This window comes from Platalea leucorodia, assembly GCF_965183815.1.
Source record: "Platalea leucorodia genome assembly, chromosome: 12".
NCBI lineage: Eukaryota > Metazoa > Chordata > Aves > Pelecaniformes > Threskiornithidae > Platalea > Platalea leucorodia.
Genome location: NC_138834.1, coordinates 3,414,596 through 3,434,751, shown reverse-complemented (window position 1 = coordinate 3,434,751; position 20,156 = coordinate 3,414,596). Strand labels below are relative to the sequence as shown.

The 20,156-nt window shown below is 48.7% G+C and overlaps 1 protein-coding gene across 7 annotated transcripts in view; it reads left to right on the top strand.

Moving 5' to 3' along the window:
• Nucleotides 1-1,474: 1,474 nt before the first annotated feature.
• ULK1 (unc-51 like autophagy activating kinase 1) overlaps nt 1,475-20,156 on the top strand; it is an 82,665-nt gene continuing 63,983 nt past the window's right edge. For 2 of the 7 annotated variants that reach the window (XM_082325364.1, XM_082325365.1), the window contains exons 1-6: nt 1,477-1,869; nt 2,028-2,225; nt 3,079-3,171; nt 3,262-3,303; nt 18,361-18,393; nt 19,241-19,277. In XM_082325364.1, the coding sequence (XP_082181490.1) occupies nt 1,816-1,869; nt 2,028-2,225; nt 3,079-3,171; nt 3,262-3,303; nt 18,361-18,393; nt 19,241-19,277 (457 nt within the window). In that variant the 5' untranslated portion in view covers nt 1,477-1,815. Of the gene's footprint in view, nt 1,870-2,027; nt 2,226-3,078; nt 3,172-3,261; nt 3,304-13,661; nt 18,195-18,360; nt 18,394-19,240; nt 19,278-20,156 lie in introns of those variants that run through there. The other 5 variants (XM_082325366.1, XM_082325363.1, XM_082325369.1 and 2 more) reach the window with 4 other exon arrangements.

Genomic DNA, 20,156 nt, shown 5'->3' with positions numbered 1-20,156 from the left:
GACAGCACAGGCCTGGCAGTGAGAACAAAAACAAGTAGCCAAGTATATTTTATTTTTTTAAAAAGTAATTTTATAATTAATTTGTGCTGAAATCACAAATGTACTCTAGTCTTGCTTCGGTTTAAAGGTTACTTCGACAGACCTTGTTATCAAACTCCCACTGAAGAATACCCTTATCACTTCTACAGTTCTCACTAAGCGCTAAATAACTGCTGGAATTTGAGACGCAAATTACCACCGGTCAGGCACTGAGACTTTTATATCAGCGTTTGGGATATGCTGTCATTTTTCCACCAAAATTGTAAGCGCAGGATGGTACCTGAACGTAAGTTATCTAGCAACCAAGGGCAATGGACCACAAGCCAGACGTTGTTATCGGTCAGCCACTGCTTTTGTGTAGAAAGCAAGGCCTGATGCTGTGAGGTGCTGCTTGTTCCGAATTTTTGCTGAAAACAGCGATAAGTGCAGATGCTCAGCGTCAATACCGAGCACCCGTCACGTATCTGCGGAGCCACCGGCACCGTAAGGGCAGCGCGTGTTTGGTGTTGCAGCGCCGATACAGGTCGACATACGGGTTGATACTGCCGAATTGTGTAAAAAGCAAACTTTCAACTGGAATGTGTGAGCAGGGGTGCTGCCTGCGAGGCGTGTTGTTTTCTCTGCTGCTGGAATATGATGTTCGGCTTTGGGTATTTTGATAAGGATGCAGACAAAACGGAGTGAGCGTGCAAGTGGTCTGGATACCACCCCGGCTGGCGGGAGCGGGTTCGGGCAGCCTGGAGCAGGGGATGGGTCAAACGTGTGAGGGGTTCCTGCAAGAGGGCACGACCAGGGCGAAGCTGGTGGGGTACTGCACAGCGAGAGACCGAGATGGCCGAGCGGAGGTTTCTCACGGTGAGCTCCGGAGCAGGGCGTCCAGCAAGGCTTCTCGGAGGAGAGCTCGATGGAGGCACCCTCCGTCGCCCCTCAGCGCATGCTGGAGGCCCGGGTTGCTCCCCTCAGAGGAGCGGAGGACGGGGCAGGGGAGGGAGCGGCCATGGCCCCCAGCACTCGGCCTGTGGAGAAGGGCCAGAGCGTGTGGAGGAGACGGGCCCCGCTGTGGGAGAAGAAGGGGCGCTGCAGGTGGTGGGACGGGGGCCACCTGTGCCCCTCAGGTCTCACCCGGGCCCTGTCACGGATCTTGTGGGGAATTTTTAAAAACTGACCCAAACGGGCCCGTTTATTTAGTTGTTGGGAGCGTTCCTCAAAGGCTCGGGGCGGGGGGCTGGCAGGAGCGGCGGCCGGCGGGGCTGGGGGCCACGACGAACCGCGCCGCGCCGCTGACTCAGGGCCGCCCGCGGGCGGCGCCTTTAAATGCGCCGGGCTCGGCCCCTCCGCCTCAGGTGGCCGCCGCCGCCGCCGCCTCCGCGCCTGCCTCCGCCACTGCCGCGCACCGCGCTTGCGCCGCGCCGCCGGGGCCGGCGCTCTGCCCCCGTCCGCGCCGCGCTCCGCAGAGCTTTGTCTGGGCTGAGCGGGCGGCGGGACCCTCGGGGTGACCCCGGCCCCGCCGTCTGCGGGCAGTCGAGGGGCGCAGGCGGCCCTTAAGGTGGACTGGCGCTTAAGGTGGACCGCTCCCGTAAGGTGGACTGGGCGTTAAGGTGGATCGCGCTTAAGGTGGACTCTCGGCGAAGCCGCGCCTGCGAGGCGGGGAGGGCCGGGGCTCGGCATGGGGAGCCCCGCCTGAAGCGGCCGCCGCAGGAGCCGCGCCGGTCCGTCCTGAGGAGGAGATGGGGAAGGCCCGCTGCTGAGGAGCCAACTTCTCCCCGGCCTCTAACAATGACCAGCTCCCGGCCGCTCTGCAGGAAGAGGCAGCCCATGGACGAGGGCGAGGTGGGAGAGGGGAGCCCGGCGCTGAGCTGCCGGGGGGCTGACAGGAGAGAGGCTTCCCCCCGTCAGCGGCTCCCCGGCGCCTGAACGCTCCTGGGGGGGCGGTGGGGGGGGGCTGCTCCGTCGTGTCCGGATTGGGAGAGGTTTAATTTTCTTTAAAGGGAGCTCCTTCATCACCGCCATCCTCCTCCTCCCCGTCCCTTTGCAGCTCTGAAGCCCTCCCGGCCGCAGTCTCCCCGCCGGCCCCGGGGACCCCCCGGCGCAGCGCCATGGAGACGGTGGGAAAGTTTGAGTTCAGCAGGAAGGACCTGATCGGGCACGGAGCCTTCGCCGTCGTCTTCAAAGGCAGGCACAAAGAGGTGAATTATCTCTTATTTTCTTCCTCCCCCCCCGCTTATTTATTTATTTATTGGTCTGGGCCGAGATGGGCACCGCGTCCCGGTCGCCCCGTCCCTGCCGGGCTGCGGCGGCTATTCTTAGCCTGGGCATCAGCCCGGGGCTCTGGGGCAGCTCTGGTGATGGTAGACGTGTTTATTATTATTTATTATTGTTATTCTGGAGTTTATTTGGGAGGCAAGGGTGCGCCCCAGCAGGACCCGGGCAGGTGGCTTCACCGTGGGGCTAGCCGGAGCGGGGCTGAGGGGTCCGCAGAGGCGTCCTGCTCGCCAAAACTGGCCCTCACCTTGAAATCAAGCGAACAGAAATCCCCGCATGCCATCTGTGAAGTGTGTAGATGGCTCTTGCTTTGGTTTTGTTTTTGTTGTTTTTTTTGTTTTGGTTTTTTTTTTTTTGTATGTGTCTGAAGTTTTGTCCTTCTCCCCTTAATTTTTCCAAGAGGAGGGGAAATCGCTCACTGGTAAATAAAAGGAAACCAATCCGGCAGTGGATTTTCCATCATTAGGGCTTGGGATAAGCCATGGCTCCCATGGTGCGTTTATTTCTAGTGATTAAATAAGAGGATAATCATCGTATAAAGTAGTAACAAAAACCCAAACCTTGGGCTTTTCTCCTTGGGCTGACAAGCATAATTTGGGAAAGGGCAAGTCTGAACAAGTGAGGGATAGGCATTAGGATATAAAGTGAGAGGCCTTTACCGGTGCTGCAAGACACTTCTTTCAGTAGTATTTGTAATCTGTTAAGAGGCTGCTTATCCTAATGTAGATTAATGGTGAAATTTACATTTATTATTGAATTACATATTCACTCTTTCAGAAACCTGAGCTGGAAGTAGCTGTGAAATGCATTAACAAGAAGAACCTTGCAAAATCTCAAACTCTGCTGGGCAAGGAAATAAAAATACTTAAGGTAAAAGTAGACTGACTTGTTTTTCTTCAGTCTTTGTTCTGTATGTCTTTTGTTGCCCCTAGCTTATGGTGTTTGTTTTACTTTTTCTAGGAATTGAAACATGAAAACATCGTTGCCTTGTATGACTTCCAGGTAAATACATTCAATTATGGCAAAGCATTCTGGATTTGGGAGAGATTGAATGGAGTTTGTGGAATTTCAGTTATTAACAGATGTTTGTAATCAAACGTGTATTCTCAGAGGGGGTGGAGGGAAGTGTCCTGATAAGTTAGGGAGAGATAAACAAACACAGCTGAGCAGATCATGTATTAATTGTTGTCTGGACCGCAGAACTCTCATGCAGTTGGGAGTTGAGGCGGGAGCTCCTGCTCCCAGGATGTTATGCAGTCAAATGCAGTGTGTGGTGAATATGTCTGTGTTGGAGGCTCGTAAGTTCTCAAAATGTTAGAAATAAAATTACAGTAGTTATTCTTGGCATGCCTACCTTTTATTTTCCTTCTCTGGTCTGGATATACTCCCTAAGAAAATTCCTTTTTCCTAAGCAATGTAAAAATAGTGTGTGTGTGTGACATTGTAGCATATGATTGTCTTCAGTTCCAGAGGATTTTCATTTGCATTTTTCTGTTGTCCTTGTGGCAGTCGCTAAGCGTTAAAAATTGCACCAGACATTTTTAGATTATTGTGGTTTCCCGCAGTTGCTTTTTCCCTCAAAGTCAGCTCTGAAGATCTAATATAAGGGGCTAAAACCGATCTGCTCTGAAACCCAAGTTATCCAATGACATTTTTTTTTTTTCCCCTTGAATTTTTAGTTTAAAAAATCCTGCTGGGTTATGGGATGAGTTTTCACTGGCATTTGTGGTGCTTTTTTAAAAAACACTGCGGGATCTAAAAGCCTAAAATGGAACCCTTCTGCTTCTGGATGGAGGGGCTGGCGTGCGGGGTGTGGGTGCAGCCTGTGCCACCCCAAGGTCTGATATTTGCGAGTGACGGCTGCGTGACCGCTGGACCCCCTGGGTGGCCCTGGGGTGGCTTATCAGGAGCTGCCTGCCCTGTCCCTGATATCACATGTCCCGCAGGCCGCCGTGTTTGTTGACATTCCTCCTTCTCCCGTGGATTGGCTCCGGTGGGCTCCGCGTCACCCCAAACACGAGTCCCAGCCGGTTGGTACAGCCTGTTTGCAATGCCTTCTGGGTGCTGTAGTCTACCCGCGTCACCCCGGCCCCCCAGGGCTGTGTCACCCACCGCGTCCCTCTCTACCGGGGTAGGGGGTTATGGCGAGGTGCTCCAGGGGGCCAGGTCCCTGGAAAGCGTTTAATGCCTGGCGTTGTTCTGGCGAGAGGTGGATGTGGGGGATTTCAGGCTGCTCTGGGAGGGAGGCAGGGCTGCTGGGAACGGGATTGCTTCTTGGAAATATCCTTTGAGTGAGAGGCCGGCTGTGCATTGCTCCTGAACCACCGCTCAAGCAAGATCATTTGCAGGCTGGTCTTGCAAAGCAGTGACCGCCTTTGGCCTGCTGCATGCTGCAGAGCAGCTCAGAGAGCTGGGGAAATTTCCTCGGCACGGGCTGCTTGGGGCATTAGGTCTCGTGTTTTTTTTGTTCTCCTCTGTACCTTCTAAGTTTACTTACTAACTTTTCAGTTGAGGGAGTGAGTGCCTTCTCCTGTGCTTCCTCTATAGTTTGCATTTGTATGAAGCATTATGCTGCTGGATTTGCTTACTGCAGCTCTTTCAAAACCTTTGTTCGTGTTCTGTTCTGTTCCTCGCCCTGCTTCAAATAACTGCTGGGTAGGAAGCAGCTCAAAGACATTTCCTGCAAAAGGAGTGATTTCGTCACTGTTAGAACTGCAGCAATGCATTTTTCTCCTTATGTGATGGCAAATGAGCTTTAAATTCTGTGTGTAGCAGTGTAGCCTGGTGAGATACTAGCAAGAAGCTGTGTAAGATACCACAAAACAGGACCTTGAGAATGGTCCTGGGCTCAAGGCATGCCCAGGTATATGTTTAGTTACCAGCTTTGTCAGAGACTCCTTGTGTGACCTGGGTAATTTGATTTCTTGGACAAAATGAGATGGCTTAGGTGGCATTGGTGCGGAGTCTCCCCTGGTGTAAGGTGATCGGTCATCAGACACAGTCTGATGTGGTCCGACTGCCTACGTTGTGTGTGTCATGTGTCTGAGTGTTTGGCCTTGCTCTGTGTCTGCTTAGGAGTTGTATGAGAGTAAATGATCTGCAAAGATAAAAGTGCAGTTCTGTGGAAGGCTGGCTTCTGCCCACCTTTCCTTACTTTGTGGAAAAGACTACTTACTACTCATGTTGTTCCTCTGATACCAGATCTGTTGCTTCATTCATAGCTGCATATATATTTACCCTCGAAAATGTCATACTTGCAGTTAATGGAGCCATGACTTTTGGGGTTTCTAAAACTGAGGAGGGTTATTCTTGTATTACAACATCATAGAGCAAAAAGGATAAATATTTCCTGTGAATCTTAATGTTGCCCTGTAGCTTTGTCTGTTGTTGCATTTTGTGTCGTCCCTTCCTCTGCACCTCCTGTCGACGCTGACTTTAGCTTTTACTCGTGTGTTCCTTACACGCGAGGAAATGGTTGCCAAAACCACAGCAGCTGTAAGCAAGTGATTACACCCAATGATGCTTTCATTTGCGTTTTCCTGGTTAAAAGCTAATGCTAACCAGGCCTCATACAACTCAAGATTTTTGATGTAATGCCAGATTTGTCCCAGACAGACACTTGCAGTGCTGATGCTTAATATTGACAGAAGCTCTTACCCTGGCACGCTTGTTTTATCCTCAAATCCAGGAAAATTGCTGTGTTCCTTCTAGTGTCATAGATCTTTGTGATACTGGTTCATAAATAATGACAAAATAAGAAGCTTCCTAGGAATAAATGATACTGGTGAATGTTTAATGCATAAAAGTTCAGTGTCTGGACTTTTATAGATCCCCTTACTGGAGTCCTAAGAGCAGCATCATTACATGAGAACGGCTCACAAAATGAAATATGCATATTCCCATTATTATGTGCTCATGTATTAGTGAGAGGTGCTCCCACTAATAGTCTAGGAGCCTAATGCGAGAACCCTTGCTCAAAAAGAGGATAAGTCATATTGTATTGTGTTTCTAAAAGTGCTGTCTGTTTAGTGTCTGTAGGGAGTTGTGGTGCAGATCTTTCCTAGGCAGGGGAGATGTTTGGCATAAAGTGAAAACCGGATTCCTCCCTATGCAGGGTGTGTTAGCCGCTACTGAGCGATCCCTGCCCGACTCCGCAGCTGGATTGCGGAGGGGCTGGAGTTGGGGTCTCCAGACTGCAGCCGTCGAGGGGAGTACAGCAGTCTAGAGACACATCTGGAGACCAGAGGTCGTCTTACCCTTTTTGAAGACAGCCAAATGAGCTCTTGTTCCTTAAGGTGGAAACTAGTGACAACAAGGATACAAATGATGGTTTCCACCGCATGAGGACTTGGTCTGGAAATGAGGTTTCTTAGAAAATGGATTTCCAAAACTCTGAGGATCAGCTCAACTCTTCACGCATGTTGACGCTGAAAGCTTAGCAGCGTGTGGTCTGGTGTATGGGACTCCCTTTGGTCTCTTGTGACTCAGGACATTGAATCTAAATCTGTGATCAGAGACCACTTGATTAGCTAAGGGGATTCAATGGTAGGAAGGTAACTCTTGAACTTACCAGATGCTGGGAGCCCTCTGTGCTAGACAGCTTCTTCCAGCACTAGTAAGAAGTAGGTTCTAGCATGTAACCAAGATCTCTGGGGCAGTTGGAGGTCCTGGGTATGTTTTGTTCCCTGTGCTGTGCCAGCTGCCCCAGGGAGGCTGGTTGAATACGTATCAACTGAAGATCTCGCGCGTAGCTGTGTTGGTGCTAGGGCAGAAAATCTGCTGTTCCTGGACATAAATCATGCTTAGGGTATTAGAAAGTGTTTTCCTGCATGAAATAGGAAGAAGGATTATTTTACTGGCACGTTTTCCCTTGTTGTGTGCTATGATCTGAGCTCCCTTCTTAAAGCAGCCTAGCTATGACTCTGCTTGTGTGGGTATCGGGTGGTGGTGTGTTGGTTTTGGTTTTTTTTTTCCCTAATTTTTTACAGGTGGGATGGACTGGTTGTAGAAACATAGCTGTTAATGTCACGCAGGGCCCTGTGCTGCTGAGTTTCTGGTTTAGCCTAGGTTACCTGAGGGTCTGCTTTCCATAATTTTGTGTTAAGCTGGCTTATTGTACTCACCCGCTCGGGATGAGCTGAGAGTAATGGTTAACTCACTCGTGCAGTACAGACTCACCAAAAATATTGCTGCTGGGGTGACTGTATCACCTGGAGCTCCTGGAGACAAAGAACACAGAGTCCTTGCAGTGCAGTTTTTCTTGTGCACATGGATTAAGGAATGGGTGGCAGAACAAACACTTCTCAGCTGAATGATCAGTCACCCTGGGCTGGTCTTGAGAGCCAAGTAATAACAGGCTTCTTCTGGTGTTGCTGTATAGAAAGTCCTTGTGACCAATAGGATCAGGGCTGTTGGGCTGTGAGGTTCTGTTGTGCTGTCTGCACCATCATCCTTTTTGGATATGGAGCCTTTAGCTGCTAGCCCACACCTTGTGTACGTGCCTCCTGCTGTCCCCCGGGACCTCTGGAGCTCCGTGCACGGCAGCGTCCTTTCGGCGTGCCCTCCAGCACCGCTTGCTTCTGCTGCAGCGCTTCGCTGATGAGCACGATGTGGGATGAATCAGTGCTGCTGCAGCGTCACCTCCTTGCCTCGCCACCTCTCGTGCCACCTAATGCAGGATCTTCTGTTCCTCGGGCACTGCTGTTCGGGTGCCCCGGCTCAGGAGACAGGGCTCCGCCGTGACACTTGGAATGACTAAGGAGACACTCTGTGTCTGGGAGATCACCCTCCTGAGGTCAGGCTGCCTGCCTGGTTAAATCCTGTTTTAATTCCATCCCTGAGCAAAGCTGGCAGATTTCCTGGTGAGTGGGTGTAAAGTGCAGGCTTCTCTGAACTGCCAAGCAATCCTCCTTCTGTTTGCGCTGCGGACAAGCATGGGGTGTCTGCTATCCTGCTCTGTCAGCATCCTCGCGTCTGTTGAAGGGAATCGCTCTGTTACTGAAGGTTGGATCTGGCTTAATTTAGAGCTAGAAGGGGAAAAGGATGGAAAATCCAACTGCCCTCTGCCAGTAGTTTTGTAGGATGAGGCTTGAGAGTTTAGTGGACCAAAATGGCTATGCTTATGGAGAGTGGAGGATTTTATGATCTTGAACATTTGTTTTACGTTGGCTTTGCTAGCTGGGCACCCCACTGTGCAGGTCACAGAAACGTCTAGCAAATGTTGACCACTAAATATAGACCTTAGAGGAGTCATGGGCTTTTTTTAGAGGGAGTGGTCTTGTTGCATTTCTGAAGTTATGATCACTGTTTTACTCATCCTGTGTGTAAAGCACATACCTGTGTTCCTCTCACATGATTAAGATGTCATGGAAGAGCCGGCGACGTAGAAGTTAATAGCTTCTAAAGCTCCTGTGGAAGGTAGCATTACTCAGACTATAATGACAGATTAAGGAATGTTTCCCAGGAGTAATCGGAAACTGGTAGGCTGTTGTCTTCACAGTTTGACAGCAAAGCTCTGGTAACGGCTGAGGTGCAATTCGTGCTGCTCTTCATGAAGCTCCATCAGTGTTTCTGTTATGAAAATTTCCACCGTTTAAATCCTTGTGATGATTGAATGGATTTGGTTGGAGTGGGCAAAGCAAGGCAGTGGAGATTTGGAAGATGGATGGGAAGAAGTGCCTCCTAATTAGCGGCTGGGTGGGATTGAATTCAGATGGAGAACCACTGTTTGAATTTCTTTAAAATATTTATAGGTCCAGACCAAAGTCCAATTAAAAGGTTTAATTTTGCGGCTGGACTGGACTTGACCCTAAACTGTGAAACTGCAATAAAACTCTGTGTTTCAAAAGCTCACCTTAATGCTGAAGCATGTGTAGAGAATTGAGGCTACAGTTCACTTTGTGTCTTCCTCCTTCCTCTCCCTTTCCTGCACCCCCTGCCTTCCCACCTGTGGATACCAACTGAAAAGCTTTTGCACAACAGGCAAGCTAGCAAACGGCAAACACAGGGTTGGTGTTGGTGGTAGGAATCGGAGCTGGATGGCTCTGGTTTGCTTTGGGGAAGCTCTTGGAGAAGCCCTGGTCCTCTGGAGTTGGACGTGTCTCTTCCATGAGGCAGACTGCCTTCACGACGTGGCACGCAGCCAGATCGAATGAGAAGCTGAGCACAGGGGTGGTCAGCAGAGGTGGTGGTCTTTGATCTGTAATGTCAAGGAGAGAATGGGTTTGGTTTTGGTTTGTTTTCAAATTAAGTATGTCCTTTTTTGCTTGTTGTTTTTTGGTTTCTTTTTCCTGTTGCTCATGTTCATGTAGCAACAGTAAATGGCAAACTTCATGAAAAGTGAATACGAGTGATGTGGTTTTCCAAGGCGGTGTTTCTCAGGTACAGGCCTAAACATACTTTGCTTAAGAGAAGCCATCTTAATTGTCTTCAGATGTTATAGTTCCTGTCTGAGAAATTTAATAATAAATGTCCACAGCAGAATCAAGGGAAGAGCCCTGCCAACAGATAGCTTTAGAGCCTCTTTTGTGTTTAGTGTATAGTGAGAGGCGCTTTAACTCTAATGTCTCCTGCTTTATGATGTACAGGCCTTAAATACCACCATAAACATAAAGAGATGCTCTCGAAATGCAAAGCGAGGATCTCAAAGTTGCTTTTTTTTTTTTTAATAAGCAAGGTCATTTCAAGAGGGGCTGATAGAAATGAATCAAATTCTGCATCGCTGGTTGCTTAGGGCAGTAATGTTCTGTCTGGCTGCAGGAGCACCTGGCTTGTGTCCTAGCATCAGGATAACAGGAGGAATTAGGTCAGCTGAGCTGGCATACTGGAGATCAACCAGACAGCGTGGTTCCGGCACGGGGAATGAAAGATGCAGAATTTTAAGTCATTAGAGATCCTATTTAGCAAAGCGTCTTACATCTCCAGGGAGGGAAGGCCTCCCAGCCGGCTCGGTACGCGCTGGTGGCCTGGAGCGCAAGAGCGGCTGGGGCGATGGGAAACCCCGGGAATCCCAGCGGAGGGTGAGGTGGGGTCGGCAGGGCTGGGTGGGTTTGGAGCGCGTAGGTCGCGCGTTTCCTACGCGTCTGTGCTGCTTAATGTCACTGTGCATGCCGCTGGGCAGCGGGGCGGCTTTCTCTTTGCAGGATTTTTCATTTGTGTTTGACTGATACACTTTTTTTTTTTCCATCTAGTTGGTAATTGTAGCCAACCCGTTAAATATGTTAAAACATATCCAGTTATCTTCATTTTTTAAATGCTGCAGGTTCAAGCTCATGTTACTCTGGCTTCTGGTAATGGGAATCTTTTTCCCCCCTCTTAAATAAGACAGTTTATTTGAAAACCTATGCTTTTTTCTTTAAACACCTTTGTGCTGTGACAGCGTGCGTTTGTTTTCTTAAACCTGGTAAATGAAGTATGAAATAAGTGGATGTAAAAGAGAAGACTTGCAAAGGCCAGTCAGTCATGCAGCTGCCATAGAAAACCCTGTGGGGGCTGGGCCTCTAATTCCCAGAGCTGCATAAAAAAGATCTCCTGCAGGATATCAGCTTGTGTTTGGCATATGCCATTAAAAAAACACGCCGTTCCCAACTTTGTTAGTAGAACTACGTTATTGGTTATGAAATCAAACTTCCAGATTGAGTGGCTTTGCTTGTATTTGAACATGTCTCACTAAGTGAATGTGTCTCGGTGAGTGTGTGATTAACACTGAAACGTTCCCTCTTGCAGCCCTCCTTATTGTCTGCCTCGACCCACAGCGCTCCCCCACTATTCCCGCGCTGTGGGTAGGCTTGTAAAATGCAACCTTATGGTGTGCGAGGATTTCATTCCAGTACATGTGGCTGAGCTTAAGGTAACGGTGAATTCAACCTTAAATGTTCATTTTATAATATGACTGTGATACAGAAAGGAGATGAGGAATAAACATAGAAAAGCAAATGGGATCTTCAATGTTTTTATTGTCGTTTTTAGAATTCTGAAGTCTCCTCTCTTGATAGCATTGACATAATGCATTGTCACTTGCAAAAAGGAGCTTGCTTTTCTTTAAAGAAGCTTCTAGGTCTTATTCTGCCTGTTGGCAGAGGGGTAACTACTTCTTTCCATTCCATGTCAGAAAGTCCAAACTTTTCAGGGTTCTGCTGCTTTTTTCCCTCTGCAATCTCGTCTCCTTGCTGGGTTGCTGCAGCTGCTGCGTACAGATGTGACCTGCGCTGTATGCTCTCTGGCAGTAATGCCTCCCTAGCAGCTGGCCAGCTGGGGACACAAACTGGTGTAGGTGGGGCAGCATTACCCCAAGACGAACATGACTGCTGTAAGAAGTGATTGCTTTTCAGTGTACCAGCAGCATGAGTCTTCAATTTGCTCTGATGCATGTTTTGGTCTCGCCTTGAAGCTCTGTGACTTGTGAAACCTGCCACTTTGTGCCTATACTCTTATTATGGCATTCATCCTATATTTTGGTTTCTGTGGTTAGGCTCAGATGCAGCTCTCGGCTTTGAGTTGCTGTAGCGTGTTGCTCTGCAGAGGCCCAGTCTGCCTCAGAAGGACAGTCGTGTTTGCCTGCTCGAGCTCTCTGCGAGCGCTGCAGCTATCAGTCATCCAGCAGGCGCGTTGAATCTCAGGGCTTTGATCAAGGCCTGCAGTGAACTTGCCTGAAGCCAACAGCAGACTGCGCGGTCAGTGGGGCCGTGCCTGGCACCGCAGCCTGCCGCTGCCTGCAGGTGGAGGTGAGGAGGAGAGAGCTGGGGCTGGTTTGCAGGAAGCTGCAGAAAGCTCGTGTCCAGTGGAAGGGATGGTGAAGTTTCTTCAGGTCAATTGAAGACTGAGCTGCCTTACCAGCTGTCCCACCATTTGTCTGTGGTGGTGTTAGCTGCCTGGCAAACAGTAGCTCTGCGGACATGATGCTGTCTTGTTTATTTTTTTTTAATGTCACGCAGTCAGACTTTAGGACTGTGGCCAGGGGGATGGGAAGTACTGTCCCTCCCTTCCTGAAGCCTGTGTAGGACCGGAGCATAGCTTTCCTGCTGTTTTTAATCTGCCCTGAAGTACAACCTGTTGTGAAACAACTCATCTCTTTCATAAGCAGAGAATACCATGGTGCCTGGACCGGGGTAACACTGGCCCTTTGCATCGTTGTTCTCCTGGTCCTACAGAAATCCACCTGCTGCAAGGCTGGCCATAAGTCACTTCCATGCTGCAGGGCCTCCCGTCTGCTGGCCGTGTGCCTCTGCTGGTGCTCCGCATCCTGGAGCAAGGTGACAGGTCTGTCGGAGGCAGAATGCAGTCAAGAGCCAATGCAGAAGTCTGTGGGCCTCCCTGGGTCTTGCTTCTTATGCTTATTCCCTGGGATCTACACGAAGAAATTAAAGCCCTCATTCTTTTGGGAAGTTGAAGATCTGCTGACTGTGGTAATACTGCTTTCCAGTCAGTAGCAGGAGGTTTTATTGCTGGACCTGGATGTGCCAAAATGGGCAAAGATATTGAGTAGACTGTTCGTTGATGGTATTTGTTGCTTGCGTACCATCTCCTGGACCATGCTTATGTGTGACTGCTACCGCAGCCCAAGATTTATCACTTCCAGTGTAGCCCATACGCAAGAGGAAAGCGGCTGCTGGTTCCTTATAACATGCTAACTCTCTTGGTTCAGGACCTCACCGGCTGCACAACTTGAATCCCCAAAGTCTGTCCTAAAATGTGCTTTTGTCTGGCTGTGAAGCTGTGTCTGGGTTTGAGAAACATTTTGTGGTGTTGTGTGTCTGTGCAGAGAGGAGATTATACTGCAGCAAATGAGTACTTTCCTCTTCTTTCTTCCTTTTCTTCCTTCATCTGAGTTAATTGTTGTCTCTTAAATTGGAAACCTGCTTGAAACATTCCCGAGTTCCTTATTGGTAAGGTTCAGAGGAGTGAAGAAAGGGAGCAGGGCAAGAGAAGAGAGAAACACAGTAGGCTCTGAGATTTTTTTTTTCCGTTCTTCATGAGGTCAAAAGGCACGTGAATATCTTCTATCTATTTGCTTTAGATCTATTTTCCAAAGGGTGAGTATAAGTAGGTGCTCCCACAATTCAGATTAATGTTGTCTTTTATCTTGCTTCTGTTCAGATAGTTGCGTCAAGAGATAATCCTTGCATAGCATGATGGTTTTTCTTTCCCTCTTCAGAGGTTAGCCTGCTCAAGCCAAGCTGTGAGTCAGAGTGAAATAACACTAAGAGATTTTGCTGTTTGGAAAGTGTCTTCCCTCTCTTGAGAACGGTGGGTTCTGTTTCCCGAGCCCAGCCGGCCTGGGAGCCCCCGCCTTAGCTAGAGGCTTTCCAGTTGCCGCTGGCCTAGGAGTTGGTATCTGTAAAGCAAAATGGTGTTTGTTACAGCCTGCGTTCGTGACTCCGGTGCCGCTGTCAGACGAGCGATGACTACAGAGAGACCATAGCCCACAAGGGCGCTGGCTCCGTGAGATGCTACTGGCAAAACGGGAGGATGCGGTGTGCTGTGGTTCGGCTGCAGCGAGCCGGGGAAGTAGCATAAAAAAAGAGTGGAAAAGCTTGGCTTTCATTTGGTGTTAAGTTTATCTTCCACTGTCAGACTCTCAGCTTTATTTTATGCTTCTGTTGTGTTGGTACAATTGATGAGTCCTAGCCCTGTTTACAGAGATCCAGCAATTATCTTCGCTTGGCAGCTGCTCCGGGTGCTGTTGGAGAGGCAGTGTTCAGCCACACATGGTAGATATCTTCCGAGAGGTACAAAACAGGAACCTTTGCCATCGGAGGGAGGCCAACAAACAGGCGATGGTACGCTGCTCTTCAGGAGAGTAACAAAACCAGTTTTGAGGACTTTGAGTCCATACGGCTCCTCTCCTGTGGGCAGTAGGAGCCTCATCAGCCATGCGGTGCTCAGCACATGGGCTTAGTAGTGGAGCTACGTTCATCTCCCAAGTGTTCCTCCTGCATCCCCAGTCTTTCCGGAAAGGAGGGTTTGTGTGAGGTGGAAGCCATTCTTTGCTGGTTTTACCCCAGTGTCTATTACAACACTGGTCCCACACAGATTGGTGAGAACACTGCGTTGCTGAGAGAGTTTTGGAGTGTTGTGTAATTAAACTTCAACTTATTTTTTTTCCTAAACATCTTTCTAAACCTGGTGGCAGGCTAGGTGCTGGGGTATTGTGCAGAGGAGGGTTTCTCTAAGGAAATTTCCTCTCGCAGACTTTTTAAGCTGTGGTAGGAGGATGACTAACTGTGGGTACACCCAGACATTTCCCTTTGGACACACCTAAACATACACTTTCCAAGAAGAGGATCATGCCACCTTCCAGTATGGGTGGAGAGAAAATTTAAAGGGAGAGAGGACGGCTGGGTCCTGATGTCCATCACGCCATCCTTCCTCGTGTCCCAGTGAGGAATTTTAACACAGCACTGGCCTGGGGTGATTTATGTTGTACTGCTAAATGAAGTTTCTTCATTTCTTTGTCCTCTGTCAGCAGATGTGCGTTATTTGTAGACAGTAGAGGCTGTTGCCTATTTTTACACTCAATTAAATTGTAACCTCATCGCTGGGGCCTCTGCTGCAAGAACTGAGTCAGGCAGTGATCCAGACTGATTAATTATCAGCTTAGTGTCTTTGGCAGAGGCCTTTTGGTGCTGTTGTGGAGCACGGTCAGGGTACTGCTGCGCTTTGTGATGAGAGGAAAAGTTAGGGGGTTGCCTCTGTGCTGTTCCCTTCGTCGAGCTCGTTTAGTGACAGGATTAGCCTTGGCTGCACGGGCTGGCACATGTGAGTAAGAGGTCCAGAGTAAATTATCTGTAGCGCTTCTTGGACATAAGCCTCTGCAGAAATACAACAAACTGTATTGTTATTCTTGTTACTGATGTGGAAATGAGTGGGTTGGGCATTTTGTTTCTTTTCAGAGAGACTGGTAGCCTGCAAAATTTGGCTTGCAGTGTTTTTTCCTTGTTTTGCTAATGAACAAATCATAAATACTGTGGAAAGATAGAAATGGAAAAGAAATAGTTTCTGCTGCTGAATCAGCTTGAGGGAAGTCCATCAGCCCATTGGAGAAACCAGAAGTCTCTTTAGGCAGTTGTATCCGTTGTAACCACAGTAAGCTCCGGCTGAAGGCTTTTTCCAAACAAGAGCTTGTTTCCGGGGCCCTTCCTGAAATAAATGTTTAGTTTTGGTGGCAAAATTCCTACAGATCTCTTTCTGGTGAGTGGGTCTTGAAATGCTGAAGTTGCAAATGTGGAAGTTGTGTCATCCCCGCTACAGGCGTCTGCGATCTGAAAATACACTTGCTAAACGTTCTGCTGCGGTGGCGTGCGTGCAGCCGGCTGGAGAGCGCTTCCTAGCAAGGCCTGGGTGTTCAGAGGGTGCTGTTGCCCGTGGGTGGCTGGGGGGGCCGCCTGCTTCTCTCCTAGAAGCCTTTCAGGCATTGCCCTCTTATCTCTTCACCCCGTGTTGGCGGGATAAAGCCACCAACCACCAAGGTCACTTTGTTGCTGGGGAAGTCGAGCAGAGCATCTTCCTTGCCTGTGTAGGTCCTTATTTAACCCTAGTCACTGTACACGCTGGCTGCCAAAAATCAATGGCTTGCTTGATGATGTTTGTTTGCAGAGTCTTTAAATAACGTACAGTGGAAAAACAACCAAACTGTACAGTGTACATTAGCTGTTGGCTGGTAACTTATTACAAATATCTTTTGGACTCAGCTTGTGCAAGCTAAACCTCCTTTTCATTTTCTGTATAAGTAATAATATATTAAGCTTCCCCAAGCCCTGCTGGCACTATACATATTAAAGTGTAGAGTTACTGCGCTGCAGTGATCACAGAATGTTTAAACAACAAGTGTCTATGAAAAATCTTGCTGTGGCAGTGATGAACTCGGTGTGGGCCGCAAAAACCACTTCAGAGACTTCCTCCATGGCCAGCAGTTGCCCTGTAGCGAGCTCCCTGGCCTGCAGCCCCGCAGTCGTTCCCTGACCGGCTGCACCGCGCTTCTGGTGTGTCCTCGTGCCTTCTGGTGTGTCCGTGGCTGGAGTGAAAGGCCTGGGTGTCTTTCATAAACCTTGACTTTCCGCTGTTCCTGCTAAGGACAGCAGGAGCTGGTGGGCTTTGAATGCTTCTGAAAATTTTTCCCCGGTGCTTTGTCACGTGCAAAGTTTGTGACGATGCCTGGGGTTTTCTTCTTGCACTGCTTCCCTGGGCTAGTGCTTCTAACCACAGACTGGTTTCCCACTTTATCTGAAGCGTGTGTGAAAGTGGATGATTTAACGTGTGCTGCTTTTAAATGCAGAGACTGGAAAACGAGGTCTGTTTAAAGCAATACTTGTCATGCAAGGAAATGCAACCAACGCCGCCTTCGAGTATCACAGAAAATTGCTTTTTGGACAAACAAGGGGACCTTCAAAAAGCTCAGCTGGGCTTGGCAGTGAGAACAGCTGTAAGAGCTGGGGATGGCCAGCCCCGGGGTCTGGTGAACGCTGGAACCAGGGGAGCCACTGCGGCTGCTGGGCTGCCCGGTGCCTCGTGCCCCTCCGGGGACGGCGGCCCGTGCTGCGTGCAGCTGTGGCTCGAGTCTCTCAAATCGCAGGTCATTCAGCTTCCTCCCCTCTCCCCCTCTTCCTCCAACCAGCCTTCCAGCAAGCATCTGGAAACTCAGATTTCACGTGGTGAGGTTAAAAGAGGACTGTGAGAGAAATGACGGGAGGTGCTGAGGACTCGAGGCGTTGACAAAGGCAGTCAATTTGGTACAGGCTTGACAGGAGGTAGAGTCCTGTGGGCAGACCAAGATGAAAGGGGCTGAGAGCAGACAGTGGAGACTGTTTGGAAACTAAAAGGCTGGTAGGGTGGATGCCGGGGCTTTTTGAAATTGTAGTCAGGCTCGGAAGAGGAATCGGGCAGGCAGGTGTCTAAACAGCCTGTAAGTAAAGGCATGCTTCCCTGGAGCTGTGGAAATGGAGGGAAGTCTCTTGCTCTGCTGCTGCTTTCAGAGCTTCCCCACTCACCCAGGTCATTGCTGCCTGCCCTTGAGCGGGACTGTGCCTTGAATTTAGCACTGACTTCTAGCGTACAGGCTTTTATGTCGTAGGTCTGCTGCTGTCTGATTTCTCTTTCAACAAGAAGATTTAGAATCGTTCGCCCTTCTGAGTCTACCCAGGGCTGAAACATCTGGCTGTTTTCATGTTTGTTCTCTGCTAGTGGTTTGGCAGCTCTGCTAAACAAGTGCCAGGCGGCCACTGGTGTCAGCACAGCCACCAAAGTTCCTAATGCGGCTCCGTGGTGCTGCACGTTTGTGGGGCACTGCTCCGCAGTATCCCGTGCTGGCACCATGGATATATCGCCTCGTAGATGCTTCCTGAGGCCAGGGAGCCAGTGGAGAAGATCAGCCAAGGCTGGAGGTAAACTCTTAAGACTGTAAGAGGCATCACACCTGTAGCAAACTTAGGAAGATGAGCATTTGGCCTGGACTTTGCTGGTGTTGAACCCCATGGTAATCCAGAAAGCTTTAGCCACCCATTAATAGCACTCTGTTAATGCATGTGTAGAAATTGGTTGGCTGATGTTGCATTTTTGACCTGAGATCTTTCCTTTTTGCCCTCAAATCAGAGGTGAATCTCTTAGGCACTTTTCAGCCGTGGGGTTGAATTGCACATCCCAAAGTTGTGTTGCTCTTATCTCTCAGTTCAGACTAGCTCTGTCCATGTGGGCATAGCTGCTATAAAGGGCTAAGTTAAATGTGGAAACAATTAAGGCCCTAAGACGGCAGTGTGCCAGCATCTGCGTTGCGTGCCGCCGTTAATCCCAAGAGCCTGAAAGGAACATGAAGACCTGAGCCACAATCCAGGAGATCTGCTTGGTTAAACAGATGCACACTCGGAAAGGAATAACATGCTTAAATACCTGGCGCTTTCAAAGTAAGCAATCTTCCAGGAATTAACCTGTAGTGAAGTTTTTACTCTTTCTTCAGTCTGAATCATAACAGAGCACAGTTTACCTCTTTAAAAGGGAATGCAGCAGTTGTAAAGTGTGTGAAATATTTCAATGCCTAAATCTTTTGTTTTCCCTTTTCTGTTTCCCCAGGAACTGGCAAACTCTGTCTACTTGGTTATGGAGGTGAGTGTGTGTGTCTGTGTCTCTTCCCCCCCCCCCCCCCCCCCCCCCCCCGTCCTTTTTCTCTTTTTCATTTTTTTTTAAAAGTTCCCCCCCTTCCCCCCCAAGTTTTTCTTAAACTTGCTTTAAGCAGACCAGCTTGTTACACAAGTAGTGCTTTCTGCTCAGTCTCCTGTGATGCTTTCGCTAATCTGATCTGCAGCTGCATGCCTTTGAGAACTGGAGCGGTGTGGGTGCAGACAGCGGCCAGGGGGATTTTTCCTACTGCTGCTGTCAGAAGGTTGTGCTGGCACAGGTTTAATCAGTTGGACGTCTTGAGATATCGCAAGGGTGAAATGGGTGTTACTGGGTAGTATCTGCTTCAAAGATACACGGAAAGAGAATTTTGTCAACGCAGCCTACCTGCAAAGCTTGTGAATGTTTTCCTTCCTCCGCAGTCTTCACTGCGAGGTCTTGTTGACTTTCCTTAATGATACGGAACGCGATGTGGGGAATTTCAGTTTTCAGCTGTGGCTGCTCCCAGGCTTTCCTCAACCAGCTCTCTGGTGGTGTCTCCAGCGGTGGCCCTTCTGCTTTGTTCTGGTTTTATCTTTCTCTCTGATGTGCACGTGCACAAAAGCTAGTTAATGCTGGTGTATCATAATGCAAAATGAAGTTTAGGGGAAATGGGACAGAAGAGGAACCTACAGGAATGGGGTTTTCCCTGCCAACTTCTGAATACATATTTTGACACATGTGTTTGTTTATGTTTAAATACTATGATAAGCCTGCCATCCTGGTGAAGTCTACTGTTTTTCTTTTTAATCTTGGACTTGCCTTGCATTAACTGAGCTTTCTGTTCTGTTTGCAGTACTGTAATGGCGGTGACCTGGCAGACTATCTTCACAGTAAGTAGAACAATATGGAGAATATCCTCTGTATTCAGAAGAAAACACTGACTGGTTTAGCTCATTAAAGTTGCTGGGGTTTGTGGAAGATCTAAGTAAGCAGATTGTATATCTTTTTTTAATTCCTGCAAAATAAATAGAGTATCACTGCTCTTCTAAGAGGTTCACCCTTGACAATAATTTGAAAACTGCGAATCCATGACAATAAAAGCTAGTCTTGTAGTCTTTCCTATGTAGGTCAGTGGTGACTGTTTTCAGTAGTTATGTATTTTAGTTACAATGGCCTTATAGATTAAACATACTTTAACACTGCTAGGGACATGGTTTGTCTTTGTCTGGGTCAGTACAAAAAAGCTATTTATACTGAAGCCTTGCAGTTCTGTAGGGTTGGATTAAAATAAGATCCCGAGAGTTTATTTCACTTTCTTTTAAGTTTACCCCTAAGGGTGTCCACACATCTAGGACAGAACGCATTTCCTACTTCAGCGTACTGCAGGTGACTGTAGCGTAGCCAGTAGTGTTTTGAGGGTGATGAAAACTATGAACTTCAGGGTCTCTCGGAGAATATAGCACAGGTATCTGTGACTGTGCTGCCTTGAAGAACCTTTTGGTGAGACTGAAGTCCGTCTTTGCCATCAGACAGAAAGAAACATGCTTTGCGCGTTACCCAGCTGTATGCTGGGACTCGGGCTTCGATCTCCCAAGGTAATTTTCAGTGCAGCCCACTGCGCAGGGACAGGAGCCTGACCTGTGTGAAAACCACGTTGCACCTGAGTCCCGAAGCGGTAGGAGGATAACATGCTGAACAAGTTGCTTAGCTGCAGTCAGACACAGCCCTTATTTTCTGTTGGCCTGACTGTATTTTTTTTTTTTTTCCTT